This window comes from Temnothorax curvispinosus, unplaced genomic scaffold, assembly GCF_003070985.1.
Source record: "Temnothorax curvispinosus isolate PA1 unplaced genomic scaffold, ASM307098v1 QBEX01013017.1, whole genome shotgun sequence".
In the NCBI taxonomy this organism is placed as follows: Eukaryota; Metazoa; Arthropoda; class Insecta; order Hymenoptera; family Formicidae; genus Temnothorax; species Temnothorax curvispinosus.
The window spans coordinates 73,113-99,303 of NW_020222797.1; the positions used below are offsets into that span (position 1 = coordinate 73,113).

At 31.3% G+C, this 26,191-nt stretch overlaps 1 protein-coding gene across 4 annotated transcripts; it reads right to left on the reverse strand.

The window, feature by feature from the left end:
- Window positions 1–10,607: 10,607 nt before the first annotated feature.
- On the reverse strand, window positions 10,608–25,936 carry LOC112463083. 4 transcript variants are annotated; one of them, XM_025029258.1, is made up of 11 exons: window positions 25,618–25,936; window positions 25,113–25,257; window positions 21,345–21,467; window positions 20,968–21,167; window positions 20,497–20,706; window positions 12,003–12,174; window positions 11,876–11,942; window positions 11,644–11,803; window positions 11,413–11,550; window positions 11,213–11,326; window positions 10,608–11,133 (listed from the first exon to the last, which is right to left on the reverse strand). In XM_025029258.1, the coding sequence occupies exons 1-11, from the start codon at window positions 25,689–25,691 to the stop codon at window positions 10,911–10,913; spliced, it is 1,626 nt and encodes a 541-aa protein (XP_024885026.1). In that variant the 5' UTR covers window positions 25,692–25,936; the 3' UTR covers window positions 10,608–10,910. The 4 variants fall into 4 exon arrangements, with proteins under 4 accessions (XP_024885026.1, XP_024885028.1, XP_024885027.1 ...); XM_025029260.1 differs by lacking the exon at window positions 25,618–25,936 and adding an exon at window positions 25,345–25,575; XM_025029259.1 differs by lacking the exon at window positions 21,345–21,467 and having other exon boundaries at window positions 25,618–25,935.
- Window positions 25,937–26,191: the final 255 nt, after the last annotated feature.

Consider the following 26,191-nt stretch of genomic DNA (forward strand, 5'->3'; position numbering starts at 1 on the left):
CACACACACACACACACACACACACACACACACACACACATGTAACACACGCACACGCACACGCGCGCACACACACACACACATGTAACACATGTGTAAGTTATTTTGGACTTAAATTTAAACTATCAGGCAAAGTATTATTTGTATATTGATTGTGCGTGAGGAATATAATAATTTACTGATAAATAAACGTATACTTTTGAAGATTAATTTTCTAAAATACATATATAGTAACATAAAACAAACATTTAACATCTTTTGCACAAAATTCTTTGTCATATTTCAAATTGTAATTTGTTATCTAAAATACGTGTTACAATTATTTATAATTTGTTATTTAACTGAAATTTTTTCATAAAATGTAACATACTGCGCAATTAAAAATGTTATTATCACTATTTTTTCTTATAAATAGAATAATGCATATATTTCAAATACACAAATTTGACATCATTAAATAGCTTTTTTCATAGAATAATATGTATAATATAAGCAAATATACTTTAAGAAGTACTTATAAATAAAATGGCTTTAATTTAATGGCTAATATCGAAGGACGTGCGATATTATCTACTTGTAGTTTTCTGTACATATTAGTTTCCTGTACCAATGGCAATGCTCAAAATATATCAAAATATATTACTTTATTCCTTGTAATTTATTTTTAAAAGTCAAAAAGCTATAAAAATAGCTCTCAACTAACATTTCAGCCACAGCCTATCCGTTATTAACATTTTAATCGTATCTTAAATATTTATAAAGCTGGATTACTCTTGAGTCAAGCTATGAAAATATTTCTGTATATTAATATTCGATTATAGCGTATATAAATATTAATTTTTATATAGTTTATTATTGGAAAATTAATTTTGGTTGTGACTTATTCTGCACATAATTGTTGGAGATTTTGCTCTGTATTAGAGATATGCTAGTTTTCTCTATCTTTATCTGGTTTTGTTTTTTCTGTTTGATATATAACGCAAGTTTATAAAACATATCTCTAAATATACATCCATCTAATGGAATTTCTCTTTTACATATATGTACACACACACATACACACGCGCACGCACGCACGCATACACATTAAAATATATTTTAATACTGTATATTTGGCTTTAAATTTCAGCTAAAATTTTCATTTGGAATACGACTATTATAAACACTGTACTTAAAAGGAAGTCCATTTTATTATTAAGGAATTTATCGATATTAAAATATTTTAAAATTATCATGTGGAAAAATTTCAGGATTTTAGTTCTAATATTCAAGACTTAAAGTTACATTATAGTAATGATGATTTTACTTGATAATAATAAATCTTACGTTTTTGTAAAATAATCTGTAAAAATAATATTTAACAAAAGATATAAGTAATTAATGATCTTATATTTTAATACTAATAAATTCCTCGGAGTATATAATTACTTATTTTACAAACTCAAAATAGATGGGACATTACATTCAACGACATTACATGTAACGAATATTAATACAGTGTAGTATTATGTTAAATTAGATTATGCTAAATTAGCATACAAGAATTTCAATAATATACATAATTTTATCGTTTCCAACAAAAAAAATATCAAAAGAAACAATTATGCATGATAATGATACTTCAAAATGTCATTAGATTGATGCTAAATTTTGAACTCTACCAAAGTTCAAAAAATCTTTAATAAACTTGTTCACATTTGTGGAAAAGTTTAAAAAAGATTCAGTTATGTATTATTTATTTAAGAATATACGAATATATGTAAATATATACCAATTAAAAATATGTACTATTAAGTATAATATATAATTTTATGTGTATGTGTATAGAAAATCAAGTTTAAACTTCACCGGTAATACTTAAATATGTTCTGAGAGAGTTTCAACATGTTTTATACATATACAATATCAAACTCAATAAGATATCAAATAAATAAATAAATAAAGGGCAACGAGCTGTAACAGGATGACAATGTTAGTATATTCAGTGTAATAATACAAAAATAGTTACAAACGTTTCTGTTCTAATATCGAACCATCCTCAGTGTTCAAATTATATACGTAAAGAGAAAAGTATTCCCGAGAACATTATTAAATAAAACGAACGCATAGAAGTAGAACGAAAGTCATAATATTACGCGCGAACTCCTTTAATTCAATAAGATATGTCAAAGATAAAAACGCTATGTAATATTTTACGTTATTACGTATTGATTAAATTATATAGGATTAAAATTTTATAGGATGCATGTATACTATGATTCTAGGAAGATCTAATAGCGTATTTGCCCTTGAAAAATATACCACACATTCTCTCAATCTTTCTTATTTTTAAAGAATGTAACATTTTCTCACATGCTCTATTAAATGGACCTGAACACCATGTTTTTATAAAGAAAATTCATGGTACACGACTCATTAATGTTTCTCTTCATTTGTATTAAGCGCTTTTCCTTACTCCCTTTCTTTACACACATACACATACACACAAAATTATTTATAATTGTTATAATAATATAAATTATTATAATTACAAGGTTTAATTTTTTAATGATATTTTTGTACGTGTGCGTGTATGTGTGTATATGCATTATGGTCAAAGCTCGAAACACGGCATTCTTAGGATTGAACAGTCAATTCTGCGGAATGTCCAAGCGTCTTGATTAAAGCAGTTTCTAGGAATAGGCTGGGAGTTAGATTAGTTTTTTTATGCGGCGGGGCCCCTTCCCTGCCTATTTATGTACTGTATATATACATACACATATCAGCAATTCGGTCTTTAACCGACTTTTACCCAACAGTATATTCTGATAGATCATGGCATACTTTCTTTGTAAACTTTTTGAATTTTTGCAATATCTTCAAAATTGAAGAAAATATAGTACACGAAAATGTGCGTGACGTCATAATGTTGTTGCGAAATCTTTTGAAGTTGCCGTCATCAAAGAAACTTTAGAAAGCTATAACTTTCTCAAATTTAGGTTTTTTTTTAAATTCAAAAAGTATTAAAAATCGGCTTAGATTCTCTACATTAATTATGGATACCGCTTAATAAAAAAATTTTACTTAAGAACCCAATTACTACAAAACTTTGACCTTTGGCCATTCGGCAGAATTGATTAGTCAATCCTAGGACTGCCTGTGTGCATTTCGGGTTTTGACCATAACATATTCTTTTCTATTATATTTTTATATTTCTATTATTTTCACAAAAAAAAAAAACAAGAAAGAATATATGGAAATTAACTGAGATGCTCCGTATATTTTTATCATTTTTGTATCCACATAACTTTTTTTCAACATAATCTGAAATCAATCATTTCTTAATAAAAATATCAAACAGGATAGTGGAAAAAGTCTCGAGTTATGATTGAAAATAAAAAGTTTTTAGGGGATTAAACTTTACAAGCGTATATAGATAGTAAAAGTCTTATTTTTCGTTTAATTTCATGTAAGTTTCGACAGATTGTCTGATAGTCTGATAGTTAATTAGTCTTAAAGTCTGATAGTTAATTAGTCAAATTGCAACAAACGATGATCTTTGTCAAGATAATTAAATTAAAAAAAAAAAATCTGAAAAATCCTAAATTAGTAAAAGAAAATTATATGGCAGAAATCTGATTTGCTAGGCCTAAAATATTTTACATAGAACAAGTATCGATAATCGCTAGTAAAAACCGTACAATAAATATTAAAGTATTAAATAAAAACTTCATAGGAGAGAGAAAGCAAATTGCTTTGCAATAGAAACGTATTTTTCTGCTTATATGGTTTATTATGAATTATTGGTGAGTTATATATCATGTCGCAACTGTGTTACGAAAGACAAGTTCTTTCTCTCCATACTTTTTTACAAATCTTCCTTTTTCTTTTTCTATCTCTACCAGAATGTGTTAAAACTACTAAATATTCTTTATTTTTGTAGTTATTTTTGATCAATCTAGATAGAGAATTCTTTTTAAAAGTTCTAATTTTGCTCTCAGAAAATTCAAAGCTCTCTATATGTAAAAAAAGTAAAAATGTTTATGCTTATTATTGTTATATATAAAAATGAGTAATTATGCATAAAAACACCTTACTCACCAATGATCTTGACCTTGACATATGTTGTCAAGGTCATGATACCGGGGGGTGGGCGCGCGGTCGGGGACCACCGCGCGCCCACGGTTGCTACGGCAACACCCCCGGAGGTGGGACGACCCCACGTCCATCCGTCACAAGTTAGATCTATGGGAATTTGCCGGCAAGGCAGGGCGTGGGGGGACTTATGGTAGATATCTCAAGTTCCCGGAGCCTCCCCACACAGCGCCGAGAGGGACCCTCGGGGGGGGTTTTAGTGGGTTAAGGCTCAGTCACAATGAGAGGAATAAGAAATAAGATAAAGGAATTAGGAATAAAGCATATTGCATCTCACTTTAATGTAGGTACGTGTACTGAAGTGAGATGCGACATTCCCTTATTCCTTAATCTTATTCCTTATTCCTCTCATTGTGACTGAGCCCTTAGAGTCCCACATAACCGCCCTCCTCGCCCCGGAGAAGGGGGTATCCGTGTGGATTTTCCCCCCGTCAACAAAAAAAAGGTCATGATCCTGAGTAATTGACCTTGAAAAAAGTGGCGGTCACGATCCGTTCAACAGTTACGAAGCATTAAAGTTTTCGCTTTGTAAAAATTATTCAACAATAGCACGCGGCGCGCGCGCGCGCACGCACACACACACACACACACACACACACTGAAAGGGGGGTGCGCAGTGCCTTCGGCTTACACTTTCCACGTGAAACGAGGTGCCACAGGGTTTACAACTTTCCACGCGTGGAAAGCCAATGCATGTACTTTGAAGGCACTCTGGCTGGGTTCGTCTTGACGCTTTCAGCGCTGTAAGCATCATTCTATCTTTGACAATCTTTGTTGCACATCGAACATCAAACGAAGATAGAGCGGTGCTTTCAGTGCTGAAAGCGTCAAGATAAATGCAGCCTATGTGTCTAGTTTTAACAGTGGAGCCCCCCCGGGGGGCGTTACCTACTGTTTCCACGCATACATTTTTCACGCGAGTCGATTTGTCACATGGGTTCGTGGCATGCTTTACGAGCTCGTTTATATATATATATTTTATGTCATCTAGTAATACATAAAATGAGTCTCTTCTATTCTCCAATTCTTTTTTGTAAATCACCACAAATATTCACACAGATGATCGACTAACGTTAATTGACGTCAAAATGACGAGTGCTTGCTACCTGGGAACTTATCTTGTTTAACCCGTAGAAGCCACACTGGGTCCAGTGGACCCCAGGCTTTTTTTTTTCTTTTTTTTCTTAAAAGTATACTATTTTGAAAGTAAAACGCAGGAAGTTTTTTTGCTCTATCTAAAAAAATTTTGATGAATATTTTTGTGAAAAAAGTCAAATTTCTCAAAAAAAAATTTTTTTCGCGTTTTTTCAACATAAAAAATTTTTAAAAATTATTGGATTATATAAAGAAAAAATCACTAAATTCCAGTTCAAGGTTTGAGTCGATATCAAAAAGAACGCAAATGGCAACTGTTTTTCTGCGTGGGGTCCACTGGACCTCAGTGTGGCACCTACGTTATTTTTAGAAGGTGTGGCTTCTACGGGTTAATACCACCTCTACTTAAACGAGCTCGTAAAGCACGCCACAAGCCCATGTGACCGCAGGAGGATAAACGTGCTATTATTGAATAATTTTTACAAAGCGAAAACTTTAATGCTTCGTAACTTTTGAAAAAGATCGTGACCGCCACTTTTTCAAGGTTAAGGTTACTCAGGGTCATGACCTTGACAACATATGTCAAGTTCAAGGTCATTGGCAAGTGGGGCGTTTTTATGCATAATTACTATTATGAATATATAAAAATGAATTAAGTTAATTTTATATTTTTGCGTACTTTTTTGCGTTCTGTCTATTATTTTAAGATATGTTATTCCTATAGAGATGTAAAGTTTTATAAAGAGATTTTATTAGGAAACTTTTCAAAGTATTTATGTTGGAAAGGACGTATTTTCCATAAGTCAAGTTAAAATTTTTTTTTTAGATTTTACTTTTAGAAAAGCTTTGGATTATATTTCAAGCTAAAATTAAATCCAAGGTTATTTTTCCTGCTGTAAGGGCCAGTTCCACAAACGTCGGTTAACTCTTAACCTTAGGTTAACTTACTCTTCGTCTCTTTCTAAGGGAGACGTTAGAAAGAAACAAAGGATAAGTTAACCTGAGGTTAAGAGTTAACCGACGTTTGTGGAACTGGCTCTAAATAGTGATCTTTGACATATAATTATTCTTTCACTCTTATTTCCTGATGATTATAGCTACAAACTATTGTAACTGTTTCAATGTTCTTATTACAGAAAAATTGATTTTAAATGAATAAAATAATCTATAGTTAAAAGGGTTATCTAAATAATTCCGGAATTCCTAGTATATTTAAACTAGATGTTTAATTCTTACTAGCTACTTAGTACAATTCTTTTTTAAATGAGAAAAAAGGACGGGCCTAAACGTGCACGAGCCGGTTATTGGACGAGAAGGACGAGGATTCAGCAGAAAAGTTTCCAGCTTTCTTTCTTTGCATAATAAGATGTTTAATTACTTGACATTTGTAACGCATTTAAAAATAATAAATAATAACATACTTGAGTTCTTAATAATCTATTTAAATCATGCAATCTTTAACAATCAACAGGTATCCCAGTGAGAAATGACCCATCAAATCGACGTCTATCGACGTCTATAGACGTCGATTCGATGGGTCATTTCTCTCTGAAATCATGTAAAATTTTTTAAGCTTTTGATGTTAATCACTATATGTATAATTGTATAAGGCTTTTTATTAATTTTAATTATTGCAATAATGTGACTTTTATGAGTTATAATGCGTTATAAAGTTTAAAAAATATCAATGTTCTTGCTGAGAATTAAATTGTTATTTAATATGCAATTGTGTGAAAAAAGTCAAATCATATACATCACAAGTAGAAAGTGGCACATATATGATATACAGACATGTGTAATTTGCTTTAGTTGCCTTGATAAAAAATGTATACTAATATATATTTTCAAACCAGAATTTCAAATTTTGAAACAATTGAGACTTTGCTCTCTCTTGTCCTTATACTAGAGAAAATCGATTTTTTAAGGATTTTCTTGAATCTGTGAATATACGTTAATTTAGGTGTGCTTTATGCGTGGTATAAATTTCAGTACCTCTTCCGGTATAAAAAATCAAGATACTGAGCCTCAAAGTTTCAACTTTTACTAATAAAAAGGTTTTCCAGGCCAAACGGTAAGAGATACGAGGTTAGTCAAGAGGACCAAAGTTGCTCCTCTCGTCGAGTTCTATAAGGAAAAAATGCCAAAACTAAAAAAAATTAAATTAAAAAAAATTTTTTTTGTAACTGAGGCTCAGTATCTTTATTTTTTATACCGGAAGAGGTATTGAAATTTATACCACGCATAAAACACACCTAAATTAACGTATATTCACAGTTTCAAGAAAATTCTAAGAAAATCGATTTTCTCTAGTATAAAAACGAGAGAACTTCCTTAAGGAACGTACATACATCATCACAAATTTGTAATTATTTTTTTTATACAATTAATTAGAGATTTTCGGTCGGGCTGGATCTTGGTAGCCAATAATAATATTTCTGTTACTACGTTTACGCTAGCGTTACTTCTGTAGTAACTTACGATAATTTACTCGTTTACGAGGAGTAAATTATCGTAAGTTACTACAAAATCCCGTTTACGCGAAGGAATTATCGTAAGGTACTACAGAAGTAACGCTCGCGTAAACGTAGTAATTGTCAGTAAACTGTTTCATTTATTATTGTTTATTCATGTCAAAAAACGTTCTCCTTAATAGTTACTGGTTATTGCGACATCATCACATACCTTAATGCCGGGATTACGATGAATTTAACGTAACGGAACGTGACGGACGCGAAGTAACGTAACGTGAACTTAAGAAATTACGATCGCCGTAACGTGAAGCAGCGTGCATTTGAAAAATGATTTGACAGCGTGGTGTGAATAAATTCACGTGAATATATTCACACCACGCTGTCAAATCATTTTTCAAATGCACGCTGCTTCACGTTACGGCGATCGTAATTTCTTAAGTTCACGTTACGTTACTTCGCGTCCGTCGCGTTCCGTTACGTTAAATTCATTGTAATCCCGGCATAACGGCGAAGACGTCACATTAGAGACGTCACACATTGTAGCGAGGTCCGTTCGAACCCTAGCTGTTCGTGATACTTTTCGCAATAAATTCTTTACAGTGATTTAAATAGGATGTTTATTAGCATCAAAAGTTTAATCGATTATCGATTTAAGTGGATTTACTGTTCCAACAAAAAGCTGTGTTTTAAGACCGACAAATAATCGGCGCGCAGTTTACTGAGGAAAAAGTATACAAAAATTCATACAGAAATATTATTATTAGACTACCAAAATCCAGTCCGACTAGTATCTTCTCTAATTTATTGTATGATTTATATCGGTCCTGTAATTTATTATTTTTTGTTTATTTTGTTTAGATTTCTAGATTTGTGTTAAAAAATTGGCACATCTTCCAATAAAATAGTAACTCTAATCAATTAGTAATTTATTTATTATTAGACATCACAGGCGCGCGCTATTTAACTTTAATATTTCACTGTTACTATTCCACTATTAACCACACAACTGTCAAAATATGTCATGACAGCCGCTCATGAAGTAAGCGCAGAGAGAGAACGCGGAAAAGCGACAACAATACTTTAATAGATTCGAGTATCGATGACATGCCCTTTTTAGAAGAGGAGGATGTTACTTTTTCATTTTAATACCTCTGCTTTTTATATGTAAATAACATTGAAAAAAAAACTTGTACAACTATTTTCAAAGGTGTAGTATATGTTTAATACAAAGTAGTACAGTGGAATTTTCGTATATTTATATAAATTTATCGAAACTATCCATGTAGTACAGGTTCGAGATACGATTTGATCCCGAAAAAATTGTACCACGCACGTTTTTAGGCTTAAAATTTTCAGAAAAATATATTGAATAACATATCCAAAATCCACCAAAATCGCCTTTGCCTCTATATTTTTTTAAACAAAATACACGTGAAAATGTAAACAAATGAGTTTTTCTAAAAAACTATGAGGAATATCGAAAAAACTCAAGAAATCAAAGTTGTAGATCTGATCAAGATCTACAAAACATATTTTATAATTTTTTTTCTTAAAATTTATAGTTTTCGAGATATTTACAAAAAAACTGTGATTAGTCAAAGGAATGAATTATGCAATGTATACACGTTTAATTACTATATTATTTTGATTTTTATCAGTGCTATAACCATTTTTGTGCATTGTTGTAACAATTTAAAAAAATTATTTATTTAAAAAATTTTTTAAACAAATAAATATTTTTTATTAACATTATTTTTGAAAATAAAAAGTATCTATGTTATAGTAATAAATAAATTGTAACACAAATATATAATATATCAAAATTGTGAGGTGATCAGATAGAAAATACCCGGTTTGACTTGATTTTTCTTGTTCATGCATATTCGCGTAATTTAACCGTACTCGTAAATTAATTACTTGTTTTGAATGTATGTGCCAGTTACTTTTAGTTATTTGTTTTAACATCTGCATGATTTTTTGAGTACAGAAATGTATCCTACATATCGAAAACTTTGGACAACATAATCAGTGTTTAAATAAAAAAAAAACTAACATAAATATGTAAATAGTTATTGTGTTTAAAATGCAAAAATGTCAAGCAATCCTATATAGTATATGAACAAAAAAAAAGGTGGTGAATCGATGTACACAGCCGTTTCACCAGTTCATTGTCGTCGCTGGTTCATGAGCTATGATTAATGTATATTTTTACTTGCATTTACTGTACAAATGTCTCATTATTTAAACTTATAAGATTTACTTACTTTCAGCTGACATAAATCTATGTATAGCATGGGGCCGATTGTACTTGTGTATATAAAGTGTTTACTTTAATAGTGAGATAAGCCAAGTTTCAAAATTTTTAGCAAAATCAAAATGTATCGCATTTTACGCAGCTGCGTCTTATTAATAGATTATGTTTAGTAAAGTTTCTTTTACTTATATATATATATATATATATATATATATATATATATATATATGGCTCATATGATAAATATAAATTAAGTTCCTAAGAGAAACAAATTCATAAATAAATTTATTGTGGCTTAATAATAAATAATATAATCTCAAATAATAATCAATATAATGTATTTGTCGTTTAATCCTACCAAACAAAAATATATATAAACTATCAACAAAATATAAATCTATTAACCCTTGAATGCCACACCGCTCAAGAATCTCGTAAATGACACATGGGGTCTAAAAGACCCCAGCATGAAAAATGTCTCCTTACTCATTGATTTTTTTATATTTAGTTATGAAAATTATTTTCAATGTTATTCAAGGCTTAGAAAAGAGAATAAAATGCTTCTATTGTTAAAATTTCAATTTCAACATAGTATAAAAAATTAAGTAAACTGAGTACTGCTAAGTGTACAACCGGGTAGGTCAATCACTCAACTATCATCAATGGGAGGATGAGCTCCATTTTTGGAGGGAACATTTGAAAATATATCATTCTAAAGGGTCTGGGGTCCGGTGGACCCCGGGTGGCATTTAAGAGTTAAATTACATAGAACCAGATTAGATTTACATAAGAACAGATTATATTTTTGATAATGTGCGAATCAATAAAAAATATTAAAAATTAAATCATAACATCCCAAAGAGGGACGGTTGTACAGTTGCTACTAAAAATTAGAATTTAATATATAATTATTTAACAAATGCGAAAATATCAAGAAAGAAACAATTGCACATATTTCATTTACCACGACTCTCGGTATTGGCTACATTCCTTTGCGAATAAATGGAGCCTTGGGCCAATCCCCTTAACGGTCCTTTTCGTAATTCGGACTGAGAACCTTTAGCAAGACAATTGCGGGTAGAAATCAGACTTGCATCATGCCCCATCGCGAGTGATCTTGAAAATGGTTGCTTGGTCAGCAAATTTGGATCCGGCCCCGACCACGGTGCATAATCCGGCCTATAGTTTTCGTTTACTTAATGTTTATAAAGATATACACATCGTGAAAAGTAGTTAAATAATATTCTTTTTAACGTACAGCAGCAGATCATTATTCGCTCCCTTTGCTAAATCCGAGTTTGATCCTACTGGTTTTGTTAAGTATGGGGATTTATATTCTTTATCCTCTGTAGTACTGGTTCCACGTGAAACTCTAACGCAACACATTTTATTATATAGATAAGTGTTATCATGATAATAATACATCTTAAAAGATATAATCTTAAAGAGATATCTTACTTCGGTATCTCAGTCTTATTTTTGGACCGTTTTAATTTTTCAGTTTCCGCATCTTTACTTATCTTTTTAATTGGAGAAGCAGTTAATTTTATAGCTTCTGTTATTGGCGGACTATCTTTCCGTTCGTCGCTTCTACTACTACAATATTTTATATAAACTTATAAGAAACAATTAATAGAAATATACATTTATGCATAATTTTTTATACATTGTTGAAAAATGAATCATTACCTTTGGCTGCTAGAAGTACATAGTGGTCGAGTAGCTTCTTCTGCCATTACTATATCTAATATATGTATTGCTCTTTCTTCATCATAATCTACACTATCCATAGCAAGCATCACAATTCGATCCGGTAAATTCTTATATTTTTCCATCAAACGTGTTTTTACTGTAATGTTTTCTTTCTGTAGTATACTATCACCGGACATAAAAAAAAATAGAAATCTAAACAAATACATACACTTATTCTTTTCTTCCAGGCTTTTTATGCGCGGAGGAGGCGTGGGTGCAGTTGGCTCGTCATGTACCTATAGAAACAATTTTTTTACATATAACAATGTTACATTGTTTGATAAAAAATTCATTACCTGTTCTTCTTCTTTCTTCTTTGCTAAGGCTCTGGCAGAAACAGTTGGATTTCGTTTTTCGTATCCTAAATCAATTAATTTTTCAGATGCCTTCTGCACATTATTATCGCTCTGTTCTAGCACATCCAATAATATTGTTTCATCCACTTTTGGAAATACATTTTTCAGGTACCTGTACATACATTCCAAACATATAAATGTATAATATAACTGTTATCGCAATATGCACAACATACAAACATAATACAGTGCATATCATATGGACTTATGGATTATATACTTTTTAATAGTATACAAATTGTAACTCATGACTAGCACAACGATAATCTAATATAATCTTATTTAAATGTGACTCGTGTACACAGCATTAACGTGTGCCATCCGGTATATGCGCATTCAATTTGCTATATTATATTTAAGAGAAATTTATCTTGTCACTTACATTATTAATAGTATCGATTATTTGAGTTTGCAAAAAGAGCTGATAAATCGCAGATAAAGATCTTTCCGTAAATGCGTAACGGATGACGTTAATGCTCTCGATCATAACTTAATAAATTAATAACACATAAAAGATTAATAATTAACATTATTTATAATATGTACATGTGATCTAACACCTAAAAATATTCATAAAATATCTCTTTTCTTCATGGCAATGAGCTATCTGATACAATTATTTTTATTTGAACATTTTTAGAATACAATGCACATGCACATACTATCATGCTTAATTTTTATCTCATTTTGGGATAAACGAGTTTCTTTTATATCTACCTATATAAAGCAGTATTTAAGGAAAATATTGCCAATATATATTTATTTTTAACAATATATATATATATATTGTTAAAAATATATATATATTATATATATATATATATATTTATATATATATATATATACTTTGTCTGTTTGAAAAGTAATGAGACTAATTTTTTTCAACAACTGGTATAGTAACACTGTAAAAACTGCAGTAGATCGAGAGCTACATTCATACTCTACCTTCAGTTAAAATTTCAATTTGATAGCATTAACTAAGGTCCTTTCATGGAGGAGCGTATTTTATAGGCGCTTAAGCAGGGCCTCAACAAACTCTTATATATTGCATTAAACTTATATAAAATCAAATTATAATTGATTTTTATGTTTAATTATAAGAAAAAAGTGAAAATATTATGTGTATTTAGAAATTCTTCATTTTTCGGTAAATTTTACTGTCAGAACGATATGGCAACGCTGCACTTTTCAGGGCGCCGATTGTAAAATGTGAAGTTGATAACAAACGTGTCAATGTAAGTGTCAATTTTATTAATCAAAAAATATTGTGACATTTTCTTTTTATCAAAGAGAGATTTTATAATAATAATGAGTAATAAGAAACATAAAGTGAGGAGTAATGTGGGCAAAAATAAGGGACAATTTGTGAAAATAAAAGAGAAGCAGCGCACTCAAAATATTATCAATTCTACAAAGAAAAGATTCAATAAGGTAAGGTTACAGAAACGGTAATATTATTAATTAAATAACTGGAAGAACAAGATAATTGGCATTGTAACTGTAATTTATATTTTGGTAAAGGAGTCCAATTTTGTCCGATTTTGATATATATTTTTGGATTATTTGTCTTTTTTAAAACATAATAAAAAGTTGATAATAAACCGTACGTAATGAACTGAAGTGTGACATGAGCGCACAGCTTGCAGCGTTGCCAAATCATTCCTTGAAAGTCGCCATTAAAAATATTCATCTCTAAACCACATTTCAAGTCAACTTTTAACATAAATATTTTGTTTAAATATTCGGTGACTCTGTATTTTTATCGGCACTATCGAAAGTATAGAGTTTAGCGAATATGTAGCGCAGTTAATATTTAATATCTCCAGATATTTGATAAACAAATTATTACATTAAAATGTGAAAAATAGACTTTTTCGATAACGTCACATATAAAATATCGAATTTTCAAAGTCATAATTCTTCTTTATATGTTCGGTAATGTGGTTTAATTTTTTTCTGGCGTAAAGATATGCATTTTAACTTTCTCGTGCCAAAAAAATCAGTTAATTCTTAAGATTCTGGTGTCATGAAAGGAATACCTTAACACATGTGATTCTACAATAATTTGTATAACTGTATGTTTGAGTGACGCGTCACGAAAATGAAACACAAGAAAATCGAGCAGCGTTATGCAAAGTTTGACACGGTAAATTCTGTGTCAAATTTCAGGATAACGTGACAGAAACATTTAAAAAGTTGACAATGATTGGTGATCAATTTTATTAAATTTAAATCACCAAATTATTTATGCCATTGGTGGTCCAGAACGGGATTCATCTTCACAATTTCACCGCCGTTTAAAAATGTCTTGTGCCAGGGATAGAACTTGACCTTTGTAAGTCTGTTTCAACTTCTTAAATGTTTCCATTGCGTTGTCCTGGAGTTTGACACAGAACTTAAGTTCTTTACAGAATGCCAGGCAACAGGTAATAAAAACAGGAAATAACAAAAAAATCGTTAGTTACAACCTAAAAAATTCGAATGCTATGATTGGTTGGCAACAGGCAATGGGCACAGAATTTTCAATGTGACGGAAACTCTGTGTCTATTGCCTGTGTCACTGTTTATTCTGCATTTATACATGATTTCTGATTTCTATTCCCTGTTCCTATTGCCTGTTGCCTGGCATTGTGCAAGGGGCTTTAGTCGCATAACGCTGCTCGATTTTCTTGTGTTACCAGTTGTTGAGAAAAAAAATTCAGTCTTATTATTTTTTAAACAAACCACATATATCCTTTATATATATTTGTTTCTACAAAAATATAAAAACTCCTTTATTCCCTTAGAAATTTTTTAACGACTAACGTAACAGTAACATCTAATGTAAGCTTCAATTTGTGCCATTAAATGACAAACAAAAACAAAACGAGAAGAATATTAAACAAAAACCAACCTATTCTAGATAGCGTAAATTTCATACTATCCAACAACTATGTTATAGCAAACCAGGAAGAAACTGAAAGATAAAAGAAAAATCTAAATAATACAGATGTCATAAAATTGGATATTATTGATTATCAAATTTTTGAAAAGCGATAAAAATATAACAAAATAAACATAATTAATAATAACTTATTAAACTATATTATATGTATAATATTTGCTACCGTGCACGATAAATTATCTTGAAGAGTCGGCCAATCTCTTACATACAAAGTACCTTATTTAAAAAAAATATGTTTAAAAATATAAAAAAACATCGCGTTTTGGAAAAAAATGTTTTGAACAAAAGTTATGTTAAGTATATTTGATTTTGCATGAGACACAAAGTGATAGTCAGTTTGACTTTGCGCAAAAATTCCAAGGTCACGTGGAGATCACAAAAAAAAGAATAATTTTAAAATAAAAACTAATTTTTTTATTGTAGATAATGTAGATTCTTGCAGCTGACGTCAAGACTTTTTCAAATCACTATGGCTCTGCGTTCGTCTTGACGTGCTGGCTCTATCCTCGTTTGATATTCGATGTGCAACGAAGATAGAATGATGCTTACAGCGCTGAAAGCATCAAGATGAACTCAGCCTATGATTGAATTGAATTTTGTTCAAAATTTCCTGAGCTGTGAGAAATTAAAGTTTGAGAATCACTGACATTTAGTCCAGGCCTATTTCCACTGGTATTAGCGTTACCTGATATCCCACTGTTTAGCATTTGCCCATCGCGGGGAGGTTGCTCGTGAGTACTCAGGACGACTATACATGATGCAAAAAGAGAAATATTTATTTTCCTATTTTCTGGTACCGATTTATGAAAACATCTCAAATTAACAGCAAATTTTGAACTTAAACGATTTGCACGTATTTTAAACATGATGTATACAAGTTAATCCTCGCCACCTGCTCTAGAATTTCATATAACCCACCTGGGGTCGTTTTTAACCCCACTTTATAATTTCTCATTTTACATTTAAGAAAAAGAGTTTTTAACACATAAAAATCAAGAATTTTTAATATATAAACATTTTTATTGAAATCAAAAGTAACAAAAAGTATAAATATTGCTATAAAAATAACTACTCGGAATCATCATCGATAAAACAAAAAATATCATCATTTTTAAGTGCATGGGGTCAAAAAATACTCCAGGTGGGTAGCGAGAGTTAATGACGCAAATTTCGAGCACTTATTAATTAAATCAAACACACCTACGTGTAAAACTTATACTACATCAGCTTTTTTTAAGGGCTACATAATGTACAAAATCCCACGGAGCAATATCTCAGCGATGTACATCAGATAGTGCCGGGTCTTAAAATTTAATGTCTCATAACTCAGAAAATTCTGAACAAAATTCAATTTTATCATAGTGATTTAAAAAGGTCTCAACGTCTGACTACAAGACTACAAAAGTCTGCAATAAAAAATTTATTTCAGTTAAAAATTTCAATGTGACCTTGAAATTGTCATGCAAGGTTATAGTCCAAGAGCTCGGAGCCAAAAAAGTCTCTGAAATGACAAAAGCTAGTTTTTTAATAGTCGATTACAGTACTGATGTACATGAATATGCTCTGGTCGGTCAAGCAATCATTGGGACAAGTGTCATAGGTGAGCTGTTAAACATGTCGCGATTAACGAGTGCATAAAATGAATTGACAAAGACTGAAAGTTTTTCTGCAGGTTACACATTGCATATAAAGAAGAATTATCTTAGTCAGTCAGCTGTGTGTTAGAACGGGGGTGGTCGGTCCGGCCCGAAGCATGTATGAAAAAATAATAATGTGCAACTCATTTACAAAGTCTAAAAAAATTCTTATAGGTACTTTATACGATATCATACGTAAAAAAAGTAGTCAGTCAACCATTCGATAGGACAACGCCCGTCGGTCAGCGTAAAAAAGTGTGAACATTGTGCGCGCGCGATCGGCACGGCCAGCGGCGCCGCGGCGGCTCGCTCTTGTCTTCGTTATATATACTGATGTTGTGTTAATCGATGGTTTTTTTTTTACTGCATCTTATGAAGAATGTTCCCTTAACCTTCAGAAATATTGCAAAACAGCTGTTACAAACTGTTGTGAAACTTAACGCACAACACATTGAAATAATTTTTGATCAATATTTTACGCCGTCGATCAAAGATTGTGAGCATGTATTACGGGGTACATAGGAAAAACGTGACTACAATATCTCCGGACCTGAACAAAAACGTGTAAATGATTTCACGAAAGAGCTGCACAACATAAAATTTAAGGAAGCATTTGTAAAGTTTTTGATTGAGTATTGGGCTAATGATGAATTAGCGCCATACTTGGGTGTTAAAACCGTCCAATTAAATTACGACAAATGTTTTCAATTTAAAGTTTCGGATGGAAAAGTTAAAAAAACTATTGAAGAAAGCTTTACTTGCACATCACACAAGAAGGCTGACACAACAATAATTTTCCATGTAATATCGTTAATGATTCCAACATTTTGATTAGATGTTCGAATACTGATATTCTACTTATCATGTTAGGAAATATGGTAAATCTATCTAGTAATTCTAATATTTGGATTGAAGTTGGAACTGGAAACCATCAAAGGATGATTGATGTGACAAAATTATATGAAGAATTAGGAAGCTCCATTTGCAATGCTCTGCCAGGACTGCACGCTTTTACTGGTTGCGATTTTAATCCTGTTTTTAAAAAAGGAAAAAAAGGCCTCTGCAGTTACTCCATCAGCACGCTGATTTTCAAAAAGCATTCAACGCGTGGAATTATACGTGGAAAAATATCAATAATTCATATGAATTTAATTGGTTCAAAGGAGATTAATTGCCTCAATTAATTAATGACGTCGTAATTTAACCACCGTTGGAAGATACAGATATACAATTTATATTTATAAAAGTCTATTATCTTTGATAATATATTGAATTTAAATTTATTTTTTAGATTCTCAATCCGAAACATTGGAACATTGTATTTATAATAAAGAAGAATACAGCAATGATATAGATTATTCCTGGACGGCAGTGTGGTCTAGTGGTACAGCGCCAGACTCGTAATCTGAGGAACCAGGTTCGAGTCCACTAGAGCCATGTAAACATGGAATGTTTTTCCGAAGCTGCGCCCCTCCGTGCAAGATAGGCTCTTGTGCGGAGCAAACTGGGCTCCGTCTTTCGGAAAGAGACGTTAAGCCGTTGGTCCAAAGGGTTAAAGTGAGAGGAGAAGGGTAGTATTGGATGAGAATTGAGTAAAAGGGTTGGGAACGTCCCTACAAAACGCCTTGCAACCCTGAGGGGAGTCAATAAACGAAATTTACGATATAAATTATTCCGATAATGAATTTGATTCTTTGGAATAAAATTTTGTAAATTATAAAGTAACTTGAATGTATAATAAAAACTTTTTTACTTACTTAAATTACTTAATATTTATTTTATAATAATTATATTAAAAAATTAATAAGAATAATGTTAAATAATAAACAAGACAAGATCGAGCCGCCGCCCGTACCTATAAGAATTTTTTTAGACTTTGTAAATGAGTTGCACATTATTATTTTTTCATACATGCCCGGGCCTGAACAACCACCCCCGTCCTAACACACAGCTGACTGACTAAGATAATTCTTCTTTATATGCAATGTGTAACCTGCAGAAAAACTTTCAGTCTTTGTCAATTCATTTTATGCACTCGTTAATCGCGACATGTTTGACAGCTCACCTATGACATCTGTCCAAATAATTGCTTGACCGACCAGAGCATATTCATGTACACCAGTACTATAATCGACTATCAAAAAACTAGCTTTTGTCATTTCAGAGACTTTTTTGGCTCCGAGCTCTCAGTCTATTAAACTGATTTTATCACTTTGTATCCTCCTCAAAACCAAACAACTTTTGTTTAAAACATTTTTTAAAAGCAATGTTTTTTTTATACAGGGTGAGTTAATTTTAATCCACGCAGGCAAATATCTAAAAAAATATAGAAGATACGGAAAAATGTTTCAGACAAAAGTTGTATGGTCTAAAGGGGGACACATGATTCTGATATGAGTCATGTCGTAGATGTTATTTTCAAAAAATTTTAAAGGCTAATTTTTTAAATGGAACTTGATTTTTTCTTGAGATTAAAGTTTTAAATCTCGTCGAGACGTTTTCAAAGCACTATAATAAACTTTCTCTTATTACTATAATAAAGCTTTTTTTCGTTAAAAATTTCCTGAGATATTTAAAATTGTTATATTTTTAATACAAAATATGAAATCTCGTGAAATACCTAATTCTATGTATAAAAGTATGAAGGTAAAGTCATCGAAAAGTGAATACTTTACGAGATATTTCATATTTTGTATTACAAATATTATAACAAAATTTTAAATATTTCAGGAAATTCTCAACGAAAAAGAGCTTTATTAAGGCTGTTCTACAATTGCGTAAACGTAGTCGTAAGTAGTTGTAAGAGTGTTGTGCGGCGTGGTTGTAAAACGGTACTGCGGTTGTAAAGCGTGTTGTGGAAAATGATTGAACTTCATCTTTCACGACTACGCCAGATGTAAACGTAAGAGCCAACCAGAGTGCACTCGAAATACACACTGCACTCTGATTGGTTGCTTTAATCAAGTTTACAACGTATCGTTACTCTATTGTAGATTGATCCGTTGTACAAGATTTACGGCTACTACTACTCCTATTCCTACAACCCTACGTTTACGCAATTGTAGAATAGCCTTAAAGGCTATTCTACAATTGTTTGAAAACGTCTCAACAAAATTTATAACTTCAATCTTAAAGAAAAAATCAAGTTCCATTTAAGAAATTAGTCGCCTTTAAAATTTCTTGAAAATGATATAAATCATGTGTCCCCCTTTAGACCATACAACTTTTGTCTGAAACATTTTTCCGGATCTTCCATATTTTTCGAGATTTGCCTGCGTAAATTAAAATGACTCACCCTGTATATTTAAACATATTTTTTAAAATGGAACACCTTGTATATGTATGTGTACATACGCATGTACATATTTTATATATATATCGCTCATTTGCTACAACAATAACATAACTCAAAAAACAAAATTTTTCAAAAAATAGATTTGAATGTTTTAAATCATAAAATTTTCAATATTATTCTTTTAAATACGATTTTGGTGCAATAATTGATTGTAGAGGAACAAAAATATATATTAGCTCTTCTTTTTAGTTATGTCATATGTCATTGTTGTAGCAAATAAGCGATATATATTATATATAGTATATAGGTATATACACATATAACTGTGTCTCTAATACTTAATATCTAAATATAGTTAAAGGAAATCTATTCTATACATGCTACCGCTACATAACGTCGTGTGTATGCGTGAAATATACCAGACAGTTATAACAATGCAAAGAAAGGCAGTGCTCCTTGACTGGTATACTTCCATGGAACTATCACAAGATACGATATCAACATCTAGCATCCAGACTGGGTGAAAGAGACTGAAAACTATGAATATTTGGGTTAAACCTAAGTTTCATTTTTGGGGAGTTAGGGGCTGGCCGAACTCCGCGAGGCGGACTCAATGTTAATGCTGCATGTATAGAATGAGCCGGTAGACGCCATCTCGGGATTGCATAATTTGAATGCACTCCCACAGGTGTACACGGTCCTGGGGCACAAAGAGGATTCTTTTCCACTTGGAGAGCACTCATGACCAAAGCTGCTCTGTTATGGTATCTGAAAGATATCGGCTGTCGACTTAGCACCAAATCTGATATAGTGCTAATTTAAGAAAATGGACAGGAAGCTCGGATAAATTAAATTAAAGAAACTTGAAAAATCAACTATTCCTTATACATGTGTAGTAGTTTTATTTTCTGTGTTAATAGTACTAATATTAATATAAATGTTTATAGAAAAATGTTAAAAAGCGTGAGTACTAAGCTTTAGATGGAAATCTTGCTAAAGTAGATCATTTGCATGAGATAAGAAACTTACTTTTTCAGTAAAAGACGAATATGCGTGTCCGAAACTGTCGGGAATACAGCGTTGATCTTCGCCACTTGTGACTCAGAGTCGGAATTTTGAGTAAAAGTTGTTTCTGTGTTTCTTACTGGAGTCGGAGATCCTAAAGTCAAGTCACCAAATCGAGTCGTCACTGCACTGGTCGATTTCAACGACAGTGGCGTTTTCAGTTCCTGCACATACATATAATTTGAATTGTATAACAATTAAAAAATATCTTGTGTGTATGTGTGTGTGTATGCGTGTATGTATATACGTGTACGTCTACAACTATATCGATACCTAACTTATTAACAAAAAGCATGCATGATTCAATGAGGGGATGACTTTCAATATAAATATTTACTTACCTGCGCACTGGGAGGTAAGAATGCTAGTTGTGGATTATGATAAGGGGACGGTGTTGGATAAATTTGTGGAACTCTGTGAGCAACTGTATGATTTAAGTGCCCACCACTTCCGCTTCCTCCAGTCTATTTATTTGTGGTATATCGTGTGCGTTATCCAAATGCAGCGTGTGCATATCATAAGAATATATACATTTTTACAATTTAACATCACACACGCGCGCGCGCGTGCACGAACATACACACGAGCGCGCGCACGCGACACACGCTAAATGATGTATCAAGTGCAGGATAGAATATCTTTGTACATGTAAAAAAATTAATACGTGAATAAAATTTTACATACAACATTTCACGTAAAATATTTTACTTCTTGAATAATGCTACATTTTCGGATTGTTAATTATGACTTTACATTTCATTTTTATGCCGGGATTACGATGAATTTAACGTAACGGGACGCGACGGGACGCGAAGCAACTTAACCTAAACACATTGTTTTTATATGCGTTACGTAAAGTCGATCGTAATCAGCCGCATATAAAAACAATGTGTTTAGGTTTTACGTTACTTCGCGTCCCGTCGCGTCCCGTTACGTTAAGTTCATCGTAATCCCGGCATTAGTCCTTTTACGTTTCAATAGAATACTTTAAAGAATTTAGAAACTCTTTTGTCTTACCAAAATTATTTACATTTAATCTTTGAACGATTTAATTGAAGAACATCCACTTTTTTTTTCAATAAATAAAAATACTTTTTACATAATTTCTTTTTATTTATTACTATTAAAAATAAACGTTACATGTAATTATGATATACATATAGACATATGTACTTTCAGTAATCTATTTAATTAAAAGTAAAAAATTTTCTTGATGTACGTGGTTTGTTAATAGTTATTTGTGTAACAAGTGTGGGAAGTTGAGAATTGGACACGAGTGCGGGTGATCGCACTCGCCTTCAACTTCCCGCACTTGTTACACAATAACTATTCCAAACTTATATTAGTGCGCCAACACGATATCACACCGATATGCGATAAGCAGTGTGGCCTAACAGCGACCTTAGTGAGTAACCTTCCGTTTGCCACGTTTAACGTGTCTTTCTATTGCGATTAATTATCATGCTGCATCGCTTTGCTTACAAGTTTATATGTATTCTGCGATTTTCAAGATGACTGAGTTTCACGAGCAGCACGATAATCCTTTTATAAATTGACATCTTATATAACACGAAATATCTTTTAAAATATTTATTTTTCGTACATTTTACCTTAATATTTTTATACGTAGAATAATGAGAGGAATCGATTTACGTAGAAAAAATTATATAAATTTCTTGGAAACATTTAAGTGACTTTTATATGACCTTGGCAGAAACTTCCAAGGCCAAACACAAAGGTTATTTTATTCCATTATTAAAAATAAGACATGTATAATATTGATATTGAGCAGTTGATTAATATTGAGCAGTTATTTTTTGCATGAAAAATTATCTTTCGACATCTTGAATCAAAATCCAAGAAATTGGCATGTGACATTTGAAAGAGGTTACTTGTTAGCTGAAAGCGCGTGTTTTTGTTACACTATTTCTTCAGAAATAAAAACAAAGCAAGAGTAAGCGAGAAAGAATAACGTATTTGCTAAAAAAAATAGTCGTTATTACAAAAGTTTAAGGCTTTACAAAAGTGCTTTGAAATGTAAGATCCATTGGTAATACCTACGAACGTTTTTAGTGTAAAAGCGAGCAAGAAAAACTTGGCCACAATATGCCAGGAAACACTTGGACACTTTCAAATAAAATATTCAATGGTTGAAAAATATTTTACATTGCGACTTATAAAATATCAATATAACAGGGTTATATATGTTAGGACAAAGTTAAAATAAATCTAATGATACATATTATATATACAATGTTGTAATAAAACAATCAAACACCACAACATAAACACTATAAAAGTATTAAATGATATAAAATGTTAACATAAACATTCTTTTGGCATAGCAAAGTATCAACTTTGACATTCTTATAATGTGGTAAAATATAAATCTTGACCTTTAATGTTACACTCTTTCCTTTATTAATATTATCCAGATAGAGAAAGAACATCGCCAATTTTATTATGGGTTCTGGGCTATGAACGCATACTTTTATATCCATTTCTAAAAAAGGTTGGTAGAAATAATAATAATATAACCATATCTAATATTAAATAATTAGCACTAAAAACTTCACACGAATTAACAAATATAATATAAATATATTATAAATAATATCATTAATTTTATATAAAATAATATATTTTGTAATATCGTCCAAGGTACCTTCCCGTGGTGACAATAATATGACAAACAAACTTATTTGTTTGTTCAGCTAAGTCTCTGGTATACAATCAAGATACGTAAATAAAATAATATATTGTGTTTTAGCAGAGTGAAATGGCAAAGGATTGAATTCTATAAAAGCGTATTATTGCATTTGCAAAAATAAGGCTTGTCACTATATTGGATGTTGTACTTATATCATGACATTGGTGTGGTATTTAAGTCAAGGCAAATACTCAAACGCAAAAATTAAGCTGTTATCAGAACATATTGTAGATATTTTTATATCATTTTCTGACAGTTCTGACGATGAAGGTATTATAATAATGAATAGGTATTAAGATTGGAATTGAACTGGTAACTCATAACTTCTTTTGTTCTCCGTCCCAAAATCTAAAATTATTTTTCTAGTATTTCTAGTAATATACACAACAATATCTACAAAATGATATATGTTTCAATACTGTGCGCGTTCATTTTGGGCGAAGTTCTTTCTATCAATAATATATCCATCAAGGAAAGTAGAAACGAGTCCAAGAAAACTATTAATTATATGGTGTATAATTTGTAATCACAATAATTGTTGATAATTTTAAAAAGTAAATTTATCCTAAATTATGGCGGAATAATATTCTTTTCTCTGAAAATACATTTTTATGGTCAAGATTCCTCAAGAAAAGTCATATGTTAGTAAAGTAAATCATTAATAGCGATTAAATTCTGCTAAAATATATGTTAACACAAATAATAAATTTATAAAATGTGATTTTTTTTGCGATAAAAGTAAATCTGACATATTTATATCAAATGAATAATAACAATTTGGAGAAAATAAATATAAAAATTTTGCAAATTGAGAAAGTGTGGTAATAATGGTATAAATATACCAAAGCTAGTGACACTGGAAATCTTATGATTACTGATAACTAAATTTTAAATAAATATAAATATTTAGATATTTTAAAGGAAAATTTGAAATAACTTGAGAAAAATTAAGACTCACTAGATTTTTGTTTTCGACAAGTACACTTGTATAACGTATGTACTTCATGTTGTAGAAATATGCCACTACAAAATTTTCAAATCTCAAACAAATTTATGTCCATCAGACATCGATGAAAAATTTAAAAAATCGTCACTTTCAAGAAAGAAGTGCTTTGTAAATATTTATATTGAGTGTTATTTAAAAATCTGATATATATCATTCTGATATTATAAACATTAAACGCAAAGTGACAAAAAAATGAAATAAATTTATTATTTAATAAATTGCAGTAAAAATATTTTAAAAGTCATTATTTCGAAATCTGTTAATTTTAAAGAGTATAAATTTCATAGTGTAACATAGTCATCTTTTTAAGCATTTAACATTTGACTCAGAAATACGTCAACTTTTATGACTTCCTGCTTATATATATAAATTCAACTAATTGTTATAACTGACCTGCATAGGAATATCTTGAGAAGTAGTGGTAGTGGCTGAGCTCAGTGCCATCGAGTTTTGAGACTGTATATACTGAGAATACTGCCAATATCTCACTCTTGGATCTTCCCATGTTGTAGTTCGATTGAAATGATTTATGAAATATCTGAAAGACATTTCATTAACAATCATATTTAATTTCTCATGCTAAAGAAATATGTGATTTTCTATAAGCATTTTTAACTTGAGGCACCTATATCGGAGCCAAACTTCTTTGAGCACAAAGCATTTCGATTAATGCACGTAGAATATTATCTACATCCTTATCTTCCTCTTCAACAGATATATTCATAATTCGGCCATTTATTTATCTCGATAACTGTAATTATTACTATGTGCGTTAAACTTTGCACAATATGGATTTACTGATATGGGACAATTTTGATTTCGAGAACGTTATTAGTACGCTATCCTTAATAATAAAAGGAATATGGCGATAAAAAGTTCTAGAGTGCAATTTACATACGGACGACCGCTGCGAATGTCATATCTGCATTCCCAGCCGGGTGGTAATTGACTCCTGTCATTCTGCTCCGCCATCTTTCCGCGTTGTGTTGTTTTGATAATCACAACGAAAATATCACGTAGATTACTCTTCTTCTTCAAGTCCGGCTATCAATACGCTACTATTTATCCAATCTCTATAGCGTTGTAGCGTTGTAGCGTTTGAGAGGCTTCTTCTTCTTTTTTGTTTAATGGCACCCGCCTCTTGTCAGTGGACGATACGGCCAATTTCTTGTTGAAAATGAGTGTCAATGAAGCTTCTGTCACTATCGCAATATTCAAGATCTATTTCCATTCGAGTGGTGAGACAGCATAAACTGTGTACGTGATGTAGAAAGGAAAGCTTAAGGGGCGGTGGAGGGGAATGCAGCGCGCGGTTCTTTGAATTTCAATAGCCTTAAGGTGATCCTAAAGCCGTGATTCTAGCCGGTTTTTTTCTTAGCACTAATCTTTTAATTGGCTTTATAGAAATGCAAAATTCTTGTCTAGAATTAAAGTACGCATCAAAATCTAGGTCATGGTGGTCGAATTTATAT

Coding starts and splice junctions, on each gene's coding strand:
- LOC112463083 (XM_025029258.1), bottom strand. CDS start 25,691: ATGGCGGAGCAGAATGACAGGAGTCAATTACCACCCGGCTGGGAATGC. Junction 21,168..21,344: donor TCTTACCTCCCAGTGCGCAG/GTAAGTAAATAT, acceptor ATGTATGTGCAG/GAACTGAAAACGCCACTGTC. Junction 20,707..20,967: donor ATTCGTCTTTTACTGAAAAA/GTAAGTTTCTTA, acceptor GATATCTTTCAG/ATACCATAACAGAGCAGCTT.